At 56.4% G+C, this 18,895-nt stretch overlaps 2 protein-coding genes across 6 annotated transcripts; both read left to right on the top strand.

Moving 5' to 3' along the window:
- Positions 1–1,257: 1,257 nt before the first annotated feature.
- ZBTB12 (zinc finger and BTB domain containing 12) lies at positions 1,258–3,291 on the top strand. The gene has a single exon (XM_023541406.2). It carries the CDS (start codon positions 1,311–1,313, stop codon positions 2,895–2,897), a length of 1,587 nt encoding a protein of 528 aa, XP_023397174.2. The 5' UTR covers positions 1,258–1,310; the 3' UTR covers positions 2,898–3,291.
- Positions 3,292–5,032: 1,741 nt separating this feature from the next.
- On the top strand, positions 5,033–18,874 carry EHMT2 (euchromatic histone lysine methyltransferase 2). 5 transcript variants are annotated; one of them, XM_064283881.1, is made up of 28 exons: positions 5,033–5,089; positions 5,736–5,802; positions 5,902–6,120; positions 6,225–6,484; positions 7,402–7,486; positions 7,580–7,620; positions 7,774–7,929; positions 9,418–9,555; positions 9,644–9,758; positions 9,916–10,017; positions 10,238–10,386; positions 10,479–10,622; positions 10,702–10,937; positions 11,016–11,198; positions 11,302–11,384; positions 11,869–11,975; positions 12,074–12,196; positions 12,279–12,380; positions 13,440–13,544; positions 13,666–13,820; positions 13,908–14,075; positions 14,724–14,868; positions 15,197–15,274; positions 15,598–15,713; positions 15,848–15,934; positions 17,536–17,614; positions 17,806–17,981; positions 18,386–18,873. In XM_064283881.1, exons 1-28 carry the CDS (start codon positions 5,048–5,050, stop codon positions 18,564–18,566), a joined length of 3,642 nt encoding a protein of 1,213 aa, XP_064139951.1. In that variant the 5' UTR covers positions 5,033–5,047; the 3' UTR covers positions 18,567–18,873. The 5 variants fall into 5 exon arrangements, with proteins under 5 accessions (XP_064139951.1, XP_064139959.1, XP_064139938.1 ...); XM_064283889.1 differs by lacking the exon at positions 9,916–10,017 and having other exon boundaries at positions 18,386–18,874; XM_064283868.1 differs by lacking the exon at positions 5,033–5,089 and having other exon boundaries at positions 5,507–5,802; positions 18,386–18,874.
- Positions 18,875–18,895: the final 21 nt, after the last annotated feature.

Raw genomic sequence — 18,895 nt, 5'->3', positions numbered from 1 at the left:
AGAATTAGTACTGAGCTAATTCTATAGGAGTGAAATGAGCAAGGTCCTCTACAGCAAAAGTGAAGGGCTTTTGCCTTGGATCAATTCTGAGAATGGACGGGTATGATTTAACAATTTCGAGATGAAGAGGAAAACTGCGGTCACTGGATCGTTGGGCTTTGTAGGAAGCCATCTTTTAGGCCAGGAGGGTGCAGTGGTTACTAGCTTCAAAGAGTCTAGAAGTGTGGTTGGAGCAACTGGGAACAAACTCAACAGGGGATGCAGGCATAGAAAGGGCGACCCACAGCTGATACGCGCGGGGTCGTCTGGGGCCCCAAAAAGGACTGCGGCTGCATCCGGGCCGCCCCGCACAGCTGGGTCAGGGCCGCACCAACTCTGGGAGCAGGTGTCAGCATGACCAGGCAAGAGCCAAGCCAACAGAGAGCGCAAACGGCTGCGAGCGCGCGTCTGCAAGGGGCTGGCGGGGCGCGGGCTGGCGCGAAGTGGGTAGCGCAGCGGGACGCCGGGAACGGGAGGCGGGCTTAGCAAGCGGGCCCCCGCGCGGCAGTCTCACGCACGCGCAGACGGGCCACGGGGCCCAGCCGCACAGAGGAGGGGGAGCAAAAAAGAGGGGGGAGAGGAATGTATTTCCGCTCTGGCGGACAAATAATCCTGGCCAAAGGGGAGACAAGGCCGTCCGGTCCCTTTAACCGCGTAGGGGGGCTGGAGAAGAAGGGGGGTTGGGAAGGGGGGGATCCTGTTCCTTTAATTCCCTCCCCTCTTCCTCCACCCCGAGTCCTCGCCAACGCCGCTGCGCGCGGGGCCTGGGACACACGGCACGAGCCGCCCCCGCCCCTTCCCCCTTACGCCCACGCGGAGCCGGCCCTGCGCGCGCGCCCCGTGCACCCCCGCACACCCCCGCGCCTGCGCGCTGCCCAGGATCTGCCCGTTTGTGTGGGGGGCGCCGCCAGCCCTGGGGGGGGGGTGGGGGAAATAGGGGGGAAAAAAAACAGCGCGCGGAACCGGGCCAGGTGAGAGGCGCGTGCACTCACGGTTTTGTGGCTGGGGGGGGCGTGCCACGGAGCTCTGAGCGGGGTGGGGGGTAGGGGCGTGCACGATGCGTGCTGGCGGGTGGGGGGGGACGTGAAAAGCGCGTGCAAACGTGCAAAGGGGGGCGGAGGAATAAGGTGGTGGGTAAAGGGGGCGGGGTGGGAAGTGCCTGCAACCCGGGCCGCTTCGGAACCCCAGGCCTCTGTCCGCTCCCCTACGTCCCTCCGTGGGCGCGCGGGCTTGCCCCATCCTCGCCGGCTGCCGGGCGGGGGAGGGTGTGGATGCCGCTGCCCCGCCCCCGGGAGCCACGCCTCCCTCCCCTCCGGGGACTGGGGAAACTGAGGAAGAGCCCTGAAGACTGGGAGATCGGATGCTGGGGAACCGGGCAAGAATGGGGGCGAGGGGTTTGGAGCCTCGGCTTCGGAGAGCCAGAGACCTTTGTCTCTGACCGGTTTCCTTCCCAACCAGGGTTGCCCACCCCCGCCACAATGGCCTCTGGGGTGGAAGTCCTGCGCTTCCAGTTGCCTGGCCACGAGGCCGCTACCCTGCGAAACATGAACCAGCTCCGCGCAGAGGAGCGGTTTTGCGACGTGACCATTGTGGCCGACAGCCTCAAGTTCCGTGGCCACAAGGTCATCCTGGCCGCCTGTTCGCCGTTTCTACGGGACCAGTTCCTGCTGAACCCCAGCTCTGAACTGCAGGTCTCGCTGATGCACAGTGCGCGCATTGTGGCAGACCTGCTCCTCTCTTGTTACACCGGCGCGCTGGAATTCGCTGTCAGGGACATCGTCAACTATCTGACGGCCGCCTCCTACCTGCAGATGGAGCACGTGGTGGAGAAATGCCGGAATGCCCTCAGCCAGTTCATTGAGCCCAAGATTGGCCTCAAAGAAGATGGGGTCAGCGAGGCTGGGCTCATGAGCGGCGTCACCACCACCAAGTCCCTCCTCCCTCCTGCTAGGACCCCAAAACCAGCCCCCAAGCCTCCTCCCCCACCTCCTCTACCCCCTCCGCTCCTGCGGCCCGTGAAGCTGGAATTTCCTCTGGATGAGGATCTGGAGCTGAAAGCCGAGGAGGAGGAGGAGGATGAGGACGAGGATGTGTCTGACATCTGCATCGTCAAGGTGGAGTCGGCCCTGGAGGTGGCACACCGGCTCAAACCCCCAGGAGGCCTGGGAGGGGGTTTGGGCATTGGGGGCTCTGTGGGCAGCCATCTCGGGGAACTGGCCCAGAGCAGTGTGCCCCCCAGCACTGTCGCCCCTCCACAGGGTGTGGTCAAGGCCTGCTACAGCCTATCAGAGGACGCAGAAGGGGAGGGCCTGCTGTTGATTCCTGGGGGCCGGGCGAGCGTGGGGGCCACCTCAGGTCTGGTGGAGGCAGCAGCAGTGGCCATGGCTGCCCGGGGGGCGGGGGGCAGCCTGGGGGCAGGGGGTAGCCGGGGCCCCCTGCCTGGGGGCTTCTCAAGTGGGAACCCCCTGAAGAACATCAAGTGTACCAAGTGCCCAGAAGTGTTCCAGGGCGTGGAGAAGCTGGTTTTCCACATGCGGGCGCAGCATTTCATCTTCATGTGCCCGCGCTGCGGCAAGCAGTTCAACCACAGCAGCAACCTCAACCGCCACATGAACGTGCATCGCGGTGTCAAGTCGCACTCATGTGGCATCTGTGGCAAGTGCTTCACGCAGAAGTCCACACTGCACGACCACCTCAACCTGCACTCAGGAGCCCGGCCATACCGCTGCTCCTACTGCGACGTGCGCTTCGCCCACAAGCCTGCCATCAGGCGACACCTCAAGGAGCAGCACGGCAAAACCACAGCCGAGAACGTGCTGGAGGCCAGTGTGGCCGAGATCAACGTCCTCATCCGCTAGCGGGGCAGGTGCTGGGGCAGGAGGCCGGGGTCCCTGGGCTGGGTGGGAAGGTGCCTCCTGTGGCCTGGGAGAATAGGGGGGTAGGGTGTCTGGGGCAGGAAGGTATATTGGGGAACCTGAGGAGAGGCATTCGGAGAGGCAAAGATTTACTGCTGAAAAGATCCCAGCCTCTTCAGAGCTGAAGAAAGGACAGATGGAGAGAGGGTCCTTTGAGAAAGCCAAGAGAATATGGAGTCCCAGAGAAAGATTTTCTTCTCTTAGAGGTGCATGGATATGTGGAGGGAGGGGAAGGGTCCTATAGAACGAATAGAAAAAAGACTGGAAAATGTTTTATTCTGGGCTAAGGCTGCCCAGGGGGAGGTTCTGACATTTCTTGAGGTAGGGATTGGGTGGGTGGGGCTTGGGAGGGAATTTGGTGGGGGCAGCTTACATGCTCCTGTTTAGAATAGATCTTTGGGAGAGGGAGTGGTAGAGGGAAAAGATGATCGAATCCCAGAAAAGGAAGCTCTTGCATGCTGGGGGAAGGGGGTACAATTTCTAGAGGGAACAAAGTAAGGTGCCAGGTAAAAGAACACGAAGATGAGCATCCTGGGTAGATACTGGGAAGTGAGGGTTGGAGGGGAGGGCACTTAGAAGAAAGGACACGAGAAGGGCTGTTGGGGAGGGAGAGGAGTAGAGACTTATACAGTATTTTTTAAGAAAACAAAACATATTTTTTAGGATCTTTTCTGGAGTTTGGGGTTTTAGTTTTTCTGCTTTTATTTTCCACAAAATAAAAAACAAAAACTTGTTTTTTCTTTATACTCTGATAATTGTGTATGAGTGGCCCTTTTTTTTCCCCACCAGTTCTATGAGCATCCCACCCGAGACAGCCTCTTCCTCTGATGCTGTGTCTTCAGTACCCAGAGGTCACAATTCATGCAGGTCCCATGGCTGAAGGAGCCCAGCCTTTGGGGCAGGGGGCTCCTCTGGCCAGGGACTCTCAGTCTTGTAACCTCAACATGTAGCAGGGTAACTCATAGCACAAATGTGCTGCAGTTGTTTGGCAGTGATGATGTTACACATAACTGCTCCTTTTTGAGGAATTTGGTATCAGGGCTAGGGATGGGCTAACGGTAGTCAGTGCACCCACTGAAATTGCAAGCAGAATTCTGTGTTGGACTTTTTTTTTTTTTTGGTCTAGAGAAAGGTCCATCCCTGTTCAATGGGAAAGTTAAAAACCACTGTTTGGGCTAGGGTGCAGGGAAGACTACAAGTCCCAGAAAGCTCTGGAATAGTTTTTAACCAAACAGTACTACAGTTCCCAGAAGGCCTTGAATTGGCCTCAGGTGCCCCATATCACAACCACCTGCCTGGATCCTATGCTGCGTGTGAAATCATACAGATATTTCCAAACTTTGGCCAGAATGCAATACCTAAAGGGATGGTACCCTAAATACTACTACCTACTTCCACGGACAGTTGGACTACGTACGACCCATGGAGTGCCTGACTTTGTGAAGTGTTTAGTAAAGATTACTTACTGCAGTGTCACCAGATAGTAAATGACTCTCGGGCCGCTGGGGGCTTACCTGGATCCCTAGTGCGTGTGATGCTGTAATACGCCCTGCATAAACAGAAGAGACATTGAGTCCCAGGTTTTTAAAAGGGAACCCTGCTCCAGGGGACAGAAGCAGAGTGTCAGAACCAGCCAAGAGTAAAGGTATCCTCCGCGCGGCCCTGTTGTACCCTTTTTGCTCGTTAGAGAAGTGAGGCCGAGCCTATCTGTTGACCCACAAACTAGAAAGCGAGCAAAGCAACCAGCGGCGGGAGACGCTCACGAGGGCCACAAGAAAATACGGCCGCTGTCGGGAGCCGGGAGGCTCACAACTCTGCTAGTTACCTAAAACCAGGTAGGGGTGGAGAAGCCACACCTGGAGACGGGCGTGCCTCGCTCTCGGTTCCCCGCAGAGCTGAGGTGAGGAATGGCAGGAATTCTCGCCTGTGGCCCCCAGCTTCGACCAGCCACCGCCATTTCCAGCGCTGCTCCAGGAGAAAAATAACCAGCAAGCACGTTGCGGCTCCTTTAAGGCTCCTCCTCGCCTTCCCGCCCCCCCGATCACGTGACGCGGGGCGGCCGCGCGCCGGCTCGGCCCCTCGCGCGAGCGGCGATGGCGGCGGCGGCGGGAGCTGCAGCGGCGGCGGCGGCCGAGGTGCGGAAGGGGAGGGGGAGAGGCGGGTGCATGCCCGCGCGCGCGCCCGGGGGAAGCGCGCACCCGTGCAATGCTCCGGGGGTGCAACGGGGCCGGGGGGCCCGGGCGGGACTTGGAGCAATCCGGGGGGCCAGCACCGGGGGCGGATGAGGGGACCAGGGGGTGGGAGGTGGGGGGAGTGGGCACGGAGGCGCGCATGCAGCCGCCGGCTGCCCCCGAGTGGGTGGCGGGCGCCGCGGCCCCAGCGGCACGCGCGAGGGGCCCGAGGGGCCGTCCGCCGGGCTGGGGGGCAGCGGGCGCTGGAGGGGTTGGTGCCAGGGGTCCCCGCGGCCTGGGGGACAAAGGGGGAGCGGCGCGTACAGCCGGGAGGAGGGGGCGGGGCCGGGGCGCGGAGGCCCCGCCCCCTCCCCCTCCTCTTCTCTCTGCCCCAGAGATGCGGGGTCTACCGAGAGGGAGGGGGCTGATGCGGGCTCGGGGGAGGGGTCGTGCAGCCCCTCCGGGCAGCCGAGGCCGCGGAAGGGGGGGCACCCATAGGGGGAGAGGTAGGCCCCGAAGCCTGCTCTCTCTTCCCAGGGCCCAGGCGTCCTGGGCCCCCCAACTCCCTACTGGGCTGACCAGCTCTCCCGTCCCCTGTCTCCCCTCCCAGGGGGAGGCCCCCGCTGAAATGGGGGCGCTGCTGCTGGAAAAAGAGCCCAGACGAGCCACCGAGAGAGGTGAGTGTGCGGCAGAAACGGCCCACTTGAACCTTCATCAACCCCCAGCACAGGATCCCGTGAGTTTTTAGCCCTGAACTTTTTTATCTTTCTTTTCAGTTCATGGCTCTTTGGGAGACATTTCTCATAATGAGGAGGCCCTACCCAAGGCCAGCCCTGATCCCCTGGAGCCGGCAGGCCCCTCATCCCCAGCTTCTGTCACTGTCACCGTCGGCGATGAGGGGGTTGACACCCCTGTGGGAGCCACACCGCTCATTGGGGATGAGCCTGAGAGTCTCGAGGGAGATGGGGACCTCCATGGGGGCCGCATCCTGCTGGGTGAGAGGCTGGGGAGCCTGGGGTCGGGGGGAGTACCATGGGGGGGTCCTCCGAGCCTTCCTTGTTATTTTACATTATGTTTGCCTGTACGTCTTGTCTTCTAGGGCATGCCACAAAGTCATTTCCCTCTTCCCCCAGCAAGGGAGGCGGGGGTGCCTGTCCCAGTCGGGCCAAGATGTCAATGACAGGAGCTGGGAAGTCACCGCCTTCAGTCCAGAGCTTGGCCATGAGGCTGCTGAGTATGCCAGGGGCCCAGGGGGTGGCAGCAGCAGGGCCTGAAGCCCCTCCGGCCACCACCAGTCCAGAGGGGCAGCCCAAGGTCCACAGAGCCAGGAAAACCATGTCCAAACCCGGAAATGGACAGGTGAGGGTGGGGGCAGGGTGGGGGGAACTAGGGTAATCGACCATAAAGCCCTTGTGGGCTTTTTAAAAACTTAATTTCAGGTCTCTTGTAGCTCATTTACTTATTTACCAAGGACCTGTTTTTGTTGCCTGTCAAGTAATGGGCTGGGGCCTAATCTATGAACAGATGCTGTTCTTCTTAGAGTTTATTTTTTCAGAGAAAAGAAGGAGAAAAAAAGACATGTTAAAGAGTTAATTGTATAGTTAATGTCTTAATTATTCCTGTGATAACGAGTATGTAAAGGAACTTCAAGGCACTTTTCCTTTCTACCTCTAAGCAAGCCCTCAGGGGGATGTTTCCCTCCCTTTGAAACCTGTCCCTGCTCCGTTTTAAGGTTTTATTGGGAATTCCTACGGGAAAGAATGTGAGGGCCACAGAAATGGCAAAGAAGGTAAATCACAAAGTCCCCAGAATCTCAGAAGCTTTATGGTAGGGTTTTTAAGGGCTTTTGGTATGATCTGTCCTGAATGTAAGGAGCCCTGGTGGTGCAGTGCTTAAGTACTCAGCTGCTAACCGAAAGGCTGTTGGTTCGAATCCATCAGCAGCTCTGTGGGAGAAAAACATGGCAGTCTGCTTCCATAAAGATTTACACCCTTGGAAACCCTGTTCTACGGAGTCGCTATGAGTGGGTTTGGTCCTGGATGTGGTTTTGGTCATTTTCTCATCTGTAAAATTGGAGTAGAGGGTCAACGATTGGAAAGATAAGTAAGTGCTTGATATGGAAAGTGGTTGATATCTTGTTGTTATATTCTGGTTCTTGGAGCACCAGATGGCATTTTTGAGGGTACGTCTCACCAACCTGCTCATACCTGGGACTCCAGGCTAATCAGCAGAACTGTAGGTGCTCCCTGATCCCAAATGCTCCCTCTCACCCCCAGCCCCCAGTCCCTGAGAAGCGACCCCCTGAAGTACAGCATTTCCGAATGAGTGACGACGTGCACTCTCTGGGGAAGGTCACCTCAGGTCAGTTTCACCTACTACCCACCCGCAGCTTGACAGTAGCCATTCTTGAAGGTGTAGGGCACAGGCCTCATCCCTTTCATTCTCTCCTTCCAGATGTCGTGAAAAGGAGGAAACTGAACTCTGGAGGTGGTCTGGTAAGCCAGGAGAGGCAGGGAGCGAGGCCTTCCCACCTTGGGAGGGAAGGACTGCTTCAAGGGTGTAGACTCTGCGGCCACACCCTGCGTCCTCGAAGTGGGGGCTAATGGGAGTGGTTACCAGCAGCCTCAATTTTTCTGATCTTTTTCTAGTCGGAGGAGTTGGGTTCTGCCCGTGGCTCAGGAGAAGTGACCCTGCAGAAGGGGGACCCTGGGTCCCTGGAGGAGTGGGAGACGGTGGTGGGGGACGACTTTAGTCTCTACTATGATTCCTATTCTGTGGACGAACGCGTGGACTCTGACAGCAAGGTGAGGTCCGCAGGCCTGCCCTCCCCCACCAGCACTCCCCCAGGTCCAGGGGTTTCTCACCAGTCTTTGTTTTACTGTTTATTGGCTTTTTGTTTGGATTTTATGATTCTCTTGCTCTATAATGCTATATAAAATGTTCTAAAAATCTAACACAAGTACTTACTGGATTGTCTTAAAGTAAATCCCAGGTACCGTATTGTTTTATCTGCAAGTATTTTTATGTGAGTCTGTCAGCATAAGGAGCCCTGGTGGTGCAGTGGTTAAGCGCCCAGCTGCTAAGCAAAAGGTCAGCCGTTTGAATCTACCAGACACCCTGCAGGAGAAAGATGTGGCAGTCTGCTTCCATAAAGATTTACAGCCTTGGAAACCCTATGAGGCAGTTCTACCCTGCCCTACAGAGTCACTGTGAGTCAAAATCAGCTCAGTGGCAGTGGGCTTGCTGTTTTTGGTTTTTTTTTTTTGGTCTGTAAGCATAAGGCTTTTTGTGTTTTGACATCACCGTGTTACTGTTTTCGTATCTAAGAATTTTACCATTGATTCCTTAATACTGTCAAACACCCAGTCAGTTTTCATGTTCCCTCAGTTGATTCATAAATGGTGTTTTTTGTCGAGGTCCAAATGAGGTCCGTACATTGACTTGTTTGGCATTTGTCTTAGGTTTCTCTTGATATATAGCTTCCGTATCTCTTCTAAAAAAATTTTTTTTTGGCCATTTATTTGTCGAAGGAACCAGGTCATTTGTCCTACAGAAGTCCTCAGGAGTTGGCTAACTGGGATGAGGTCTGACACATTTCTCTCTGCCACATTTTTTTTTGTAAACTGATAGATCTAAAATCCTGGTCAGCTTCAGGTTCCTTTGTTTGGTTTGTTTTTGCAAGACAAGTGGATAGTAGGTGTCAAGTGCTTTCAGTTGCATTCGATCAGGAAGCACAGAACATCAGGTCTTCTTTCTTCTTTGTGATGTCAAGATTGGCCGGCAGGTTCAGGTGGTATCAGCCTAATCTATTGGTTATAAAGTTCTTCACCTGTTATCTCTAAGAGTCCTTGGTACTCTTGTCTACTTATTAATTTTGTGAGTAAGAAATTATATTATACTGTTAGTTATTAATTGTTTTCTGAGATTTGTTTTTTTTAAGAACTTAGTATTATGTTGTAAGACTTCAGTGTGTTGTTGCGTGTAACCATAGCATGTTTCTCACTGCTGTATAGTAATTCACATCTTTCTCTTATTCAGCTTTTTCCATTCTTTCCTGCCCATACTCCCCTTTTCCAGGGAGCCGCCAAGCTTTTTCTATTCTTTCCTGCCCATACTCCCTTTCTCCGGGGAGCTGCCATTCCTGGTTTTTGTTGTTACTGTTTTATTTCTTCCACCTCATTGTCTGAGTCTGGGGGGCTAGATAAGTCTGTCTCTCAAGCTCCTTCCTCCCAGGAGAGAGCTGTGGCCTGGGAGTCGTTATCCCCTCTGGCCCCATCTTCCCTTTTTCCCAGTCTGAAGTTGAAGCTCTTGCCGAACAATTGAGTGAAGAAGAGGAGGAAGAGGAGGAGGAGGAAGAGGAAGAAGAGGAAGAGGAAGAGGAGGAGGAAGAGGAAGAAGAAGATGAGGAGTCAGGCAATCAGTCAGACAGGGTAAAAGGGCCAGAAGCTGGTGTCCCCACAGGAGGCAGGCACTGAGGTACTGGAGGCTGGGGTCCCTAACTCTCCTCCTCCTCTCCAGAGTGGCTCCAGTGGCCGGCGCAAGGCCAAGAAGAAATGGCGGAAGGACAGCCCATGGGTGAAGCCAACCCGGAAACGGCGGAAACGTGAGCCTCCACGAGCCAAGGAGCCACGAGGTGAGGGGTCTACTCTGCTTTTAGGTCCCTCCCTCCAGCCCCCACCTGGCCCCCAGAGAGCACACATGTACACATATGCTCACGCATGTACACCCGCATGTATCCACACCCACGCACCTGTGAGCTCGCACTCTCATCCTCTCTGTCTCTGTGTCAGGAGTGAATGGTGTGGGCTCCTCAGGCCCCAGTGAGTACATGGAGGTCCCTCTGGGGTCCCTGGAGCTGCCCAGCGAGGGGACCCTCTCCCCCAACCACGCTGGTAATTGTCACTTGCCGGGACAGGGAGCCACTAGGGGGCGCCCTCAGGGCCGGAGGGAATGGGGAGGAGGGAGACCCATCGGAGCCTGGGCATCCACCGCCAGGCTTTGGGGGTTTTAGAGCATGGAGGGAGAAGTAGGGTGGGGGTAAGAGGACCCATCAGGGGTCCCACTGGATGAAGGGCATGGCCTTCCTCAGCTCCTTTTTTTCCTTCACCCAAGGGGTGTCTAATGACACGTCTTCGCTGGAGACGGAGCGTGGGTTTGAGGAGCTGCCCCTCTGCAGCTGCCGCATGGAGGCGCCCAAGATCGACCGCATCAGCGAGAGGGCGGGGCACAAATGCATGGCCACCGAAAGTGTGGATGGAGAGGTGGGCTGCTGAGCCACTGGAAGAGGTGGCAGGGAGAACCCTCTCTGAGCCTCAGCCTCACTGTCTCTCCTTGGCGTCCTCACTGCCCACAGCTGTCGGGCTGCAATGCTGCAATCCTCAAGCGGGAGACCATGAGGCCCTCCAGCCGTGTGGCCCTGATGGTCCTCTGTGAGACCCACCGTGCCCGTATGGTCAAACATCACTGCTGCCCAGGTTGTGGCTACTTCTGCACGGCGGTGAGTAACCAGTGGGCCAGGCAGGCACCCTTGGCAGGGGAGGGGCTCACAGGGCCTGACCTCGTTTCTCTGCCCCCAGGGCACCTTCCTGGAGTGCCACCCTGACTTCCGCGTGGCTCATCGCTTCCACAAGGCCTGTGTGTCCCAACTGAACGGGATGGTCTTTTGTCCCCACTGTGGGGAGGATGCCTCCGAGGCTCAGGAGGTGACCATCCCCCGGGGGGATGGGATGACCCCACCAGCTGGTGCTGCAGCCCCTGCCCCACCACCCCTGGCCCAGGATGCTCCCGGGAGAGCAGACACATCCCAGCCCAGGTACTGGTCTCTTCTGTCTCTGTTATCTGTCCCTACCCCCTTCCTGTCGTCCCCAGACATCAGCATCTTCTCCCTTAGCGCCCGGATGCGAGGGCATGGTGAGCCCCGACGTCCCCTCTGTGACCCCCTGGCGGACACCATTGACAGCTCAGGGCCCTCTCTTACCCTGCCCAATGGGGGCTGCCTCTCAGCTGTGGGGCTGCCTCCTGGACCAGGCCGGGAAGCCCTGGAAAAGGCCCTGGTCATCCAGGAGTCAGAGAGGTGAGTGGGGATTGGGGCGGGGAGGGAGGAGCAGCAGCTCTGCAGGCGTGGAGGCTGGTGATCCAATCCCAGGAGCTGACCCTCTACTCTCTCATCATGGCAGGCGGAAGAAGCTTCGTTTCCACCCACGACAGCTGTACCTGTCGGTGAAGCAGGGGGAGCTGCAGAAGGTGATCCTGATGCTGTGTGAGTAGTCCTCCACTTGCTCGTTTGGCAAACCTGTATTGAGTACTGTGTATGTACCAGGCACTGGGCTCAGGGCCAGGAGGACAGGGATGAAGGGTGTAGTCTTCACCTTGAAGGACTTGGCGTGGTGGGGAAAACACACAGGTGACCCAGGATAACGGTGACAACAAGAGCACATTGGTGCTGAGTGATACGCTGGGTGCTTATATGCGGCAGCTCGTGTAAGCCTCCCGGGGGTGGAGACACAGGTTACATATCTTGCCCGGTGGCATGGTGGTACTAAAGGGCAGGACCGGGATCAGAACCCAGGTGTTGCCAAAGTTCTTAACTCCCCACTCTGATAAGTACTGTGGTGGAGGTGACCACAGAGGATGCCAGGGAGGGGCCCCTGACCCAGACTGGGGCCCTGAGGAGGTGCTGCCCGCCCCCTCGCTCGCTCACCACTTGTCTGTCCCTCTCCCGGTGTAATGGGTTTTCCCCACAGTGGACAACCTGGACCCCAACTTCCAGAGTGACCAGCAGAGCAAGCGCACGCCCCTGCATGCAGCTGCCCAGAAGGGCTCCGTGGAGATCTGCCACGTGCTGCTGCAGGTCAGCATTGCCGGCCCTTTGCCTGGGTGACCAGGCCTTGGACCCCCTCCCTGCCCCCACTCCTCCCTGGTGCCAGCCTGCATCCCACTTCCTTGCAGGCTGGAGCCAACATCAATGCAGTGGACAAGCAGCAGCGGACGCCGCTAATGGAGGCCGTGGTGAACAACCACCTGGAGGTGGCACGCTACATGGTGCAGCGTGGTGGCTGCGTCTACAGCAAGGTGCGGGCAGGGAGTGGTCTGGGGGGGCAGGGATTGGTTTGCGGTGCCAGCCAGAGTCTTCATCTGCCCATGTCTCTCTCAGGAAGAGGATGGCTCCACCTGCCTCCACCATGCAGCCAAAATCGGGAACCTGGAGATGGTCAGCCTGCTGCTCAGCACAGGACAGGTGGATGTCAATGCCCAGGTCAGTGGCCCCCAGCCCTACTGCCCAGCCGCAACTCCTCTGAGTGTGTGATACCTGGTTCTTTGTCTTAGGCTGGGGCTCTGGGCCCCCTGTCTCCTTCATCTGGCCTCTGATCTTTTCACTTACTCATGCTACTTGTGCCTATTTCCATTTGTTTCTTCATCTTTGTCTGTATTTTTCTTGACTTTTTTCTTCTTTGCTTATTTTTGTTTATTATTTTCAGAATAATGAGCTGCTACCCTGATCTCTGAAAGTGGCTGATAAGTTTTTTTTAACTGTTGGATTCTCTTATGTCAGTTGTGTTTTAGTCTATCACCAAACCAATTACCATCAACTTAGACACATGGTGACCTCATGTGTATCAGTAGAACTGCGCTCCATGGGGTTTTCAGTGGCTGATTTTTTAGAAGTAGATTGCCAGGCGTTTCTTCTAAGGTGCTTCTGGGTAAACTCTTAACCACCAAACTTTTGGTTAGCTCCTGAGCATTTAGCTGTTGCCTCCACCCAGGGGATGCCTTTAGTTTATTGGCGTCATTCTTCTTGATCTTTGAATTGTTCCATCTTTGACCAGGGGGAGCCTTGAAGTAGGCTCCTGTGGCTATCAACATGACTCAGAAGTTTTGAGCGTGTCCTTGCCCCAATCTCAGAATCTGCTGTTTCTCTAAGAAAGTCTGGTTCCTTTAAGTGGGAGATCTTTTTTAGAGAATGCAGTCTGTGTCTAGGAGTGTTTGTTTCTCCGGGGTTATCATTGCTTCTAGAACTTTTCAGTAGGCACACATAGAAAATAGGTGTTTTTTTTTTAAAAGAGAAAAATTACTCATTTAATTCAGCACCCCTGGGCAATAGCCATTATAGACATCATTTTATAGATAAGAAAATAGAGGCCCAGAGAGGTTAAGTAACTTGCCCAAGGCCCCACAGCCTGTGAGTAATCAAGCTGGGATTCACACTTAGCCTGGCTCCAGATTGTGTGCTCCTAACCGTTCAGCCTGGGCCTGCTCTGGGGCCAGGGAAGAACTGGCGCCTGCCTGACCCTCCTCCTTCTCTCCCCATCCACAGGACAGTGGGGGGTGGACGCCCATCATCTGGGCCGCAGAGCACAAGCACATTGAGGTGATACGCATGCTGTTGACACGGGGCGCCGATGTCACCCTCACTGACAATGTGAGCAGGAGTTTGGTCAGGGTGGGGGAGACGGGGACAGCCTCAGGCCCCTGAGCAAAGTGAAGGCTGAGTTCAAGGGCTTGACCACCTGTGTCCATCCCTTCCCCTTGTATCTCCACAGGAAGAGAATATCTGCCTGCACTGGGCCTCCTTCACTGGCAGCGCCGCCATTGCTGAGGTCCTCCTGAACGCCCGCTGCGACCTGCATGCTGTCAACTACCACGGGGACACGCCCCTGCACATCGCAGCCCGGGAGAGCTACCATGATTGCGTGCTGTGAGCCCCCACCTGGTCCCATTCCGTGACTCCTCTTTGCCGCCTCTCACAGCCCCAGACTCAATGGGCTCCCTGTCTGCTCCGCAGGTTGTTCCTGTCACGTGGGGCAAACCCTGAGCTGCGGAACAAAGAGGGGGACACAGCATGGGACTTGACCCCTGAGCGCTCCGATGTGTGGTTCGCGCTCCAGCTAAACCGCAAGCTGCGGCTCGGAGTGGGAAACCGGGCCATCCGCACGGAGAAGATCATCTGCCGGTGAGCCCAGGCCCCTCCGTGGGACCCATCTACTGCTCAGAACATCTCCAGACCCCACTGGATCCCCAGAACTCTCCCTGGGCCCCTGCCCACTAGGGTTGCCAGATTTAGCAAATTAGAGGACACCCAGTTAAACTTGAGTTCCGGATAAAAGAATACCTTTTTTAGTGTAAGAGGACACTGAGTTTCTGTTACAGGTGATGGGAAAATTTGGGAACAGTTAATGGTGATGGTTGAACAACATGACAAACATAACGTCTCTGAACTGTATGTGAGAAGAACATAGAAATGGCACATATTGAGTTATTTATGTATTTACTGCAATTAAAAAATAAAACATCACATGTAGTGTTTGGGACACACGTAAACTATTTTGTGGTCATCCGAAATTCAAATTTAACTGACTTTTTGTATTTTCCTGGTAATCCTACTCCCCATGCACCAGTGAACCCTTAGAACCACCGCAGCAGACACCCCCCCCACCCCCCCCACCCCCGCCTTCCCCGTGGCCTGGGGAACCTGGCACCATCCCCAGCTCCGTCCCATGCCCCAGTGAGCTCCTGGAACCTCCACAGCCCCTCCTTGCACCAGGGGCAGCCTCTCACCACTACTCTAGCCCTCCAGCCCCATCTCCCCCTCTGCTTCCAGGGATGTGGCTCGGGGCTATGAGAACGTGCCCATTCCCTGTGTCAATGGTGTGGATGGGGAGCCCTGCCCCGAGGACTACAAGTACATCTCAGAGAACTGCGAGACATCCACCATGAACATTGACCGTAACATCACCCACCTGCAGGTGAGCGGTCAGCTGGGGGCCCTCCCAAGGAGACACCTAGAGCCACCCAGTACAACTGGGCAAGTTGTGGGCCAACCAGATGCCTGGTCAAGGGTGGGGGCAGAAAGTGACCCTGGTGTGGGACTGCGCCCACTCGGAGAAAGAGCTCTTTTTTCTAGACCCCAGGAAGGCTACAGGGCAGCCCTGGGGGTACTCAGTGATATCTTGATTGTGCTTCACCCTGGGACCCTCACCACCACTATCCTAAAATGTGGACCCCCCAGAGAAGATAGCAGTTGAGGGGCATGGAGCATCTGGTGGTTGAGCTCACTCTCTCCTTCCTGCCCAGCACTGCACATGTGTGGATGACTGCTCCAGCTCCAACTGCCTTTGCGGCCAGCTCAGCATCCGGTGCTGGTACGACAAGGTGCGTCCTCAGAGGATCCGGCCTGAACGGTGCCTGCTCCCTGGGCCCTTGTCCCTCACCTTCTGCCCTGAGAGGGAAGTGGCCAGGAGGGTGGGGCAGCACCTCGGGATCTCCTGGGGCACTGCCATGCCCAGGTATATGCAAATCAAGGGTGACAGCTGTGTGCTTCCTGTTCTCTCTCAGAGCCTGTATGTATGGCCTCCCCCAGGTCCCCTCCTATCTGGGGTGGGGCAAGAGTGCATTTTTCCGTGGGGTCTTGGGGGTCCTGGGCAGCTGAGATGGCACCACACACAGACCACTCTCCTCTCCTCTCTGGACCCCAGGACGGGCGGCTGCTCCAGGAGTTTAACAAGATCGAGCCCCCCCTGATTTTTGAGTGTAACCAGGCTTGCTCCTGCTGGAGGAACTGCAAGAACCGGGTAGTGCAAAGTGGCATCAAGTGAGAGCACGCCCTGCAGCCCACCCACACCTGCCTCATCCCCTTTCTCAGCAGAGAGTGGTGGGGCACCCCTTCCCCCACCCTGGGGCTTTTCCAGGCCTTTCCACCCAACATCACCCTCCCTCCTCCCCCAGGGTGCGACTGCAGCTCTACCGGACAGCCAAGATGGGCTGGGGGGTCCGTGCCCTGCAGACCATCCCCCAGGGGACCTTCATCTGCGAGTGAGTCTGCTGGGACACCTTGGCCCCCAGGGGTGAGGGTGGATGCATGGCCACTGCCCAGGCCTCTCTGCCCTCTTGCCAGACGGCCCCATCTCTCACTGCCCACTCTCTGGCCGGCCTCCTGTGACCTCCTCTGACAGCCAAGGACTGTGCCTTCACTCTGCCCAGACCGCAGAGCTTTCCATCTCTGTGCCCACGTTTTCCTCCCACTTCAGCTCCATGTATCTCTGAGCGTTACACACTGTCGTCCCTGCCCTCTGAGCTGGGAAAGGTGCTCGTTTGGGAGACAGGCAGCCCTGAGTTTCAGTCTCTCTGACATTGTGTCCTTGGCCAAGTTACTGAACCTCCTCGAGTCATATTTTTTTTGTCTGTAAAATGAAGGTAACAATTATTTCTCAGGCCTCTTCTTCAGGGGCCTTGTCCCTTTCGATCAATTTTTTCTGTGCCCAGCCTCTGTAATCACCCCTTCTCCCCTGGCTCCTATCCCATAGCCTTCAAATTTACCTGGGTCTCCCTTTAGGTAACCCTGCTTGCCTAGGTAGGAGTCCCTGTGTGGTGCAAACAGTTAATGCACTTGGCTGCTAACCAAAAGGTTGGCAGTTCGAGTCCAACCAGAGATACCTCAGAAGAAACACCTAGCAGCCTACTTCTGACAAATCAGCCACTGAAAACTTACGGAGCATGGTTGTGCTCTGACACGCATGGGGCCGCCATGAGGTGGAATCGACGGCGACTGGTGGTGGTGGCGGCAGCTTGCCAATTCAAGGAAACATCTAGTTTTTCTCCTCTTTGCCTTCACCCTCTGTGGGTGCTGCTTCTCAGCAGCCCTTGTTCTCCTGACATCTGCCCAACCCTCTTAGACAACTCTGGCTCCCAGGACCCTGACATCACCTCTTTGACCCATCTGTCCTGCACTGCCTCTTCCTTCATTTGCTGTCCCAGTGTGCTGTTCTCACAGCAGCTCCTTCCTCGAGTTCCTCCTGGCTCCTGTGGCTCCAGCTCTCCCTGCAGCCCTGACCCCCTCCTGTCCTTCAGTCCTGCATCGCCCATCGCTTGCTGGGTGATTTAAGTACATAAACCTCTCTGTGTCTAACTACACCTGAGCCACTTAGCCAACTGCCTGTAAATACTAATCGCTGTAACCACAGAGGCTTGGCATCTTAAGGCTCACTGGAATCTTCCTTTGACAAGTCTCAAGAAACTGTAGCTTTAACTTTGTTTCCTGTTGTAGCTCCTCCAGGTCACTCCTGGCCCACTTGCCTCAGGCTTCTCTCACACCTACCAATCCTGCCCCTTGTCCCAGCTGTTGAGTGGGGAGCTGGCACCTTGTATCCTGTGTTGTCCCCTCACATGCCTATGTCCCCATGCTCCTCCTGAGTCCCCCCTAGAAGGGGTGACCCATCTCCCAGGTGATGTCCAGCCTCCTCTCTGGGTCTCCCCACCAGCCTAAGCACGGTGGTCTGTGGGACTCATGGATAGTGACCAGACCAGCTGACAAGTAGTGGAAGGGGGTTCCATAGGATTATGAGGAGAAGTGGGTCCTAGAGCAGCCTTCCCATAACCTCTGCTCACCTTCAGAACCACCACTTCCTGCCCAACAGGTATGTCGGGGAGCTGATCTCCGATGCCGAGGCCGATGTGAGAGAGGATGATTCTTACCTCTTCGACTTAGACAACAAGGTGAGCAGGAAACCCGTCTGCCCTCGTCCCTCCATGCCCAAACTTCTAGTTCTGGGCTACTGGGGTCCCCTGGGAAGTCAGCAGATAGAAACCTGGGAGCTTCCATCTGGGAGGAGGGACTGGGTATTGACTGGTAGCTGGCTGTGCAAGTAGGATAGGGGAGATGTGAAGAGTGACACCCCTGCCCTTAGGATGGAGAGGTGTACTGCATTGATGCCCGTTACTATGGCAATATCAGCCGCTTCATCAACCACCTGTGCGACCCCAACATCATCCCCGTCCGGGTTTTCATGCTGCACCAAGACCTGCGGTTTCCACGCATTGCCTTCTTCAGTTCCCGAGACATCCGGACGGGGGAGGAGCTAGGGTGAGGCATCCCAGGGCCTTGCCCAGGTCTGAGAGATCAGCGAGCCTGGGACCAGATGCCGAGAGCTGGGGAGCACTGGTTTCCAGGCGTGGGTTAGAGCAAGCCGCTCAGACTTCAGTTTACGTAAGTGTCACCTGGATGGCTTGTTAAAACAGAGTCCCAAGCCTCACCAAGAGATTCTGATTCAGTCGATCAGGGGCGAGGCCTAGGATTCTGCATTTCTTAAGAGCTCCCAGGTGATGCTGGTGCTGCAGGTCCAAAGAACACATAAGGGCTTAGCGCTCATCAGGGGAAGATGGGGGTGGGTGCATGAGTTTCTCACGGGGAGCAGGCTTGTCACAGGCCTTGGTGCGGGCTCAGGGCAGCTGGGCCTGGGTCCCTAGCCCTGTGTGCTTCTCTGACAGGTTTGACTATGGTGACCGCTTCTGGGACATCAAAAGCAAATATTTCACCTGCCAGTGTGGCTCTGAGAAGTGCAAGCATTCAGCCGAGGCCATTGCCCTGGAGCAGAGCCGCCTGGCCCGCCTGGACCCCCACCCTGAGCTGCTGCCTGAGCTCAGCTCCCTGCCCCCCGTCAACCCCTGAGAATGGGCCACATTCACCCTCCCTCCCTATCCCTGATGGCCACCTGCCTCAGCAGCCTCTGCCACCTTCTGCTCACGGCCCACCCTGGGGGCGCTGCCAACTGCTCCCCACCCTAGCCCTTGACACATTCCTCGGCCAGAGACCCCAGCCAGGCCCTGGAGGTCTGACAGCACCCCCCTCCCAGAGCTGGTTCCTCCCTGGGAGTGTGACTTCAGGGCTGGCTGCCCCTCTGTTCCCCATCCTTGGCTGAAATTGGATGAATTGAAATAAGGCCTTTTTGCCAGCTGGTTTCTTTTGTTCTCAATAAATGTCAAGTTTGGTAATGAACT

The sequence above is a fragment of the Loxodonta africana genome, chromosome 1 (genome assembly GCF_030014295.1).
Source record: "Loxodonta africana isolate mLoxAfr1 chromosome 1, mLoxAfr1.hap2, whole genome shotgun sequence".
Classification (NCBI taxonomy): Eukaryota; Metazoa; Chordata; class Mammalia; order Proboscidea; family Elephantidae; genus Loxodonta; species Loxodonta africana.
Note: the sequence above shows the minus strand (reverse complement) of the source record. Positions and strands in the feature narration are given on the sequence as shown.

Bases quoted from the DNA above. Each gene is read 5' to 3' on its own strand.
- ZBTB12 (XM_023541406.2), top strand. From the start codon at position 1,311: ATGCCGCTGCCCCGCCCCCGGGAGCCACGCCTCCCTCCCCTCCGGGGA.
- EHMT2 (XM_064283868.1), top strand. From the start codon at position 5,523: ATGCGGGGTCTACCGAGAGGGAGGGGGCTGATGCGGGCTCGGGGGAGG. The intron at 9,759-9,915 runs GTGAGGGGTCTA...TCTCTGTGTCAG, and splicing joins ACGAGCCAAGGAGCCACGAG to GAGTGAATGGTGTGGGCTCC. The intron at 10,387-10,478 runs GTGGGCTGCTGA...CACTGCCCACAG, and splicing joins CCGAAAGTGTGGATGGAGAG to CTGTCGGGCTGCAATGCTGC.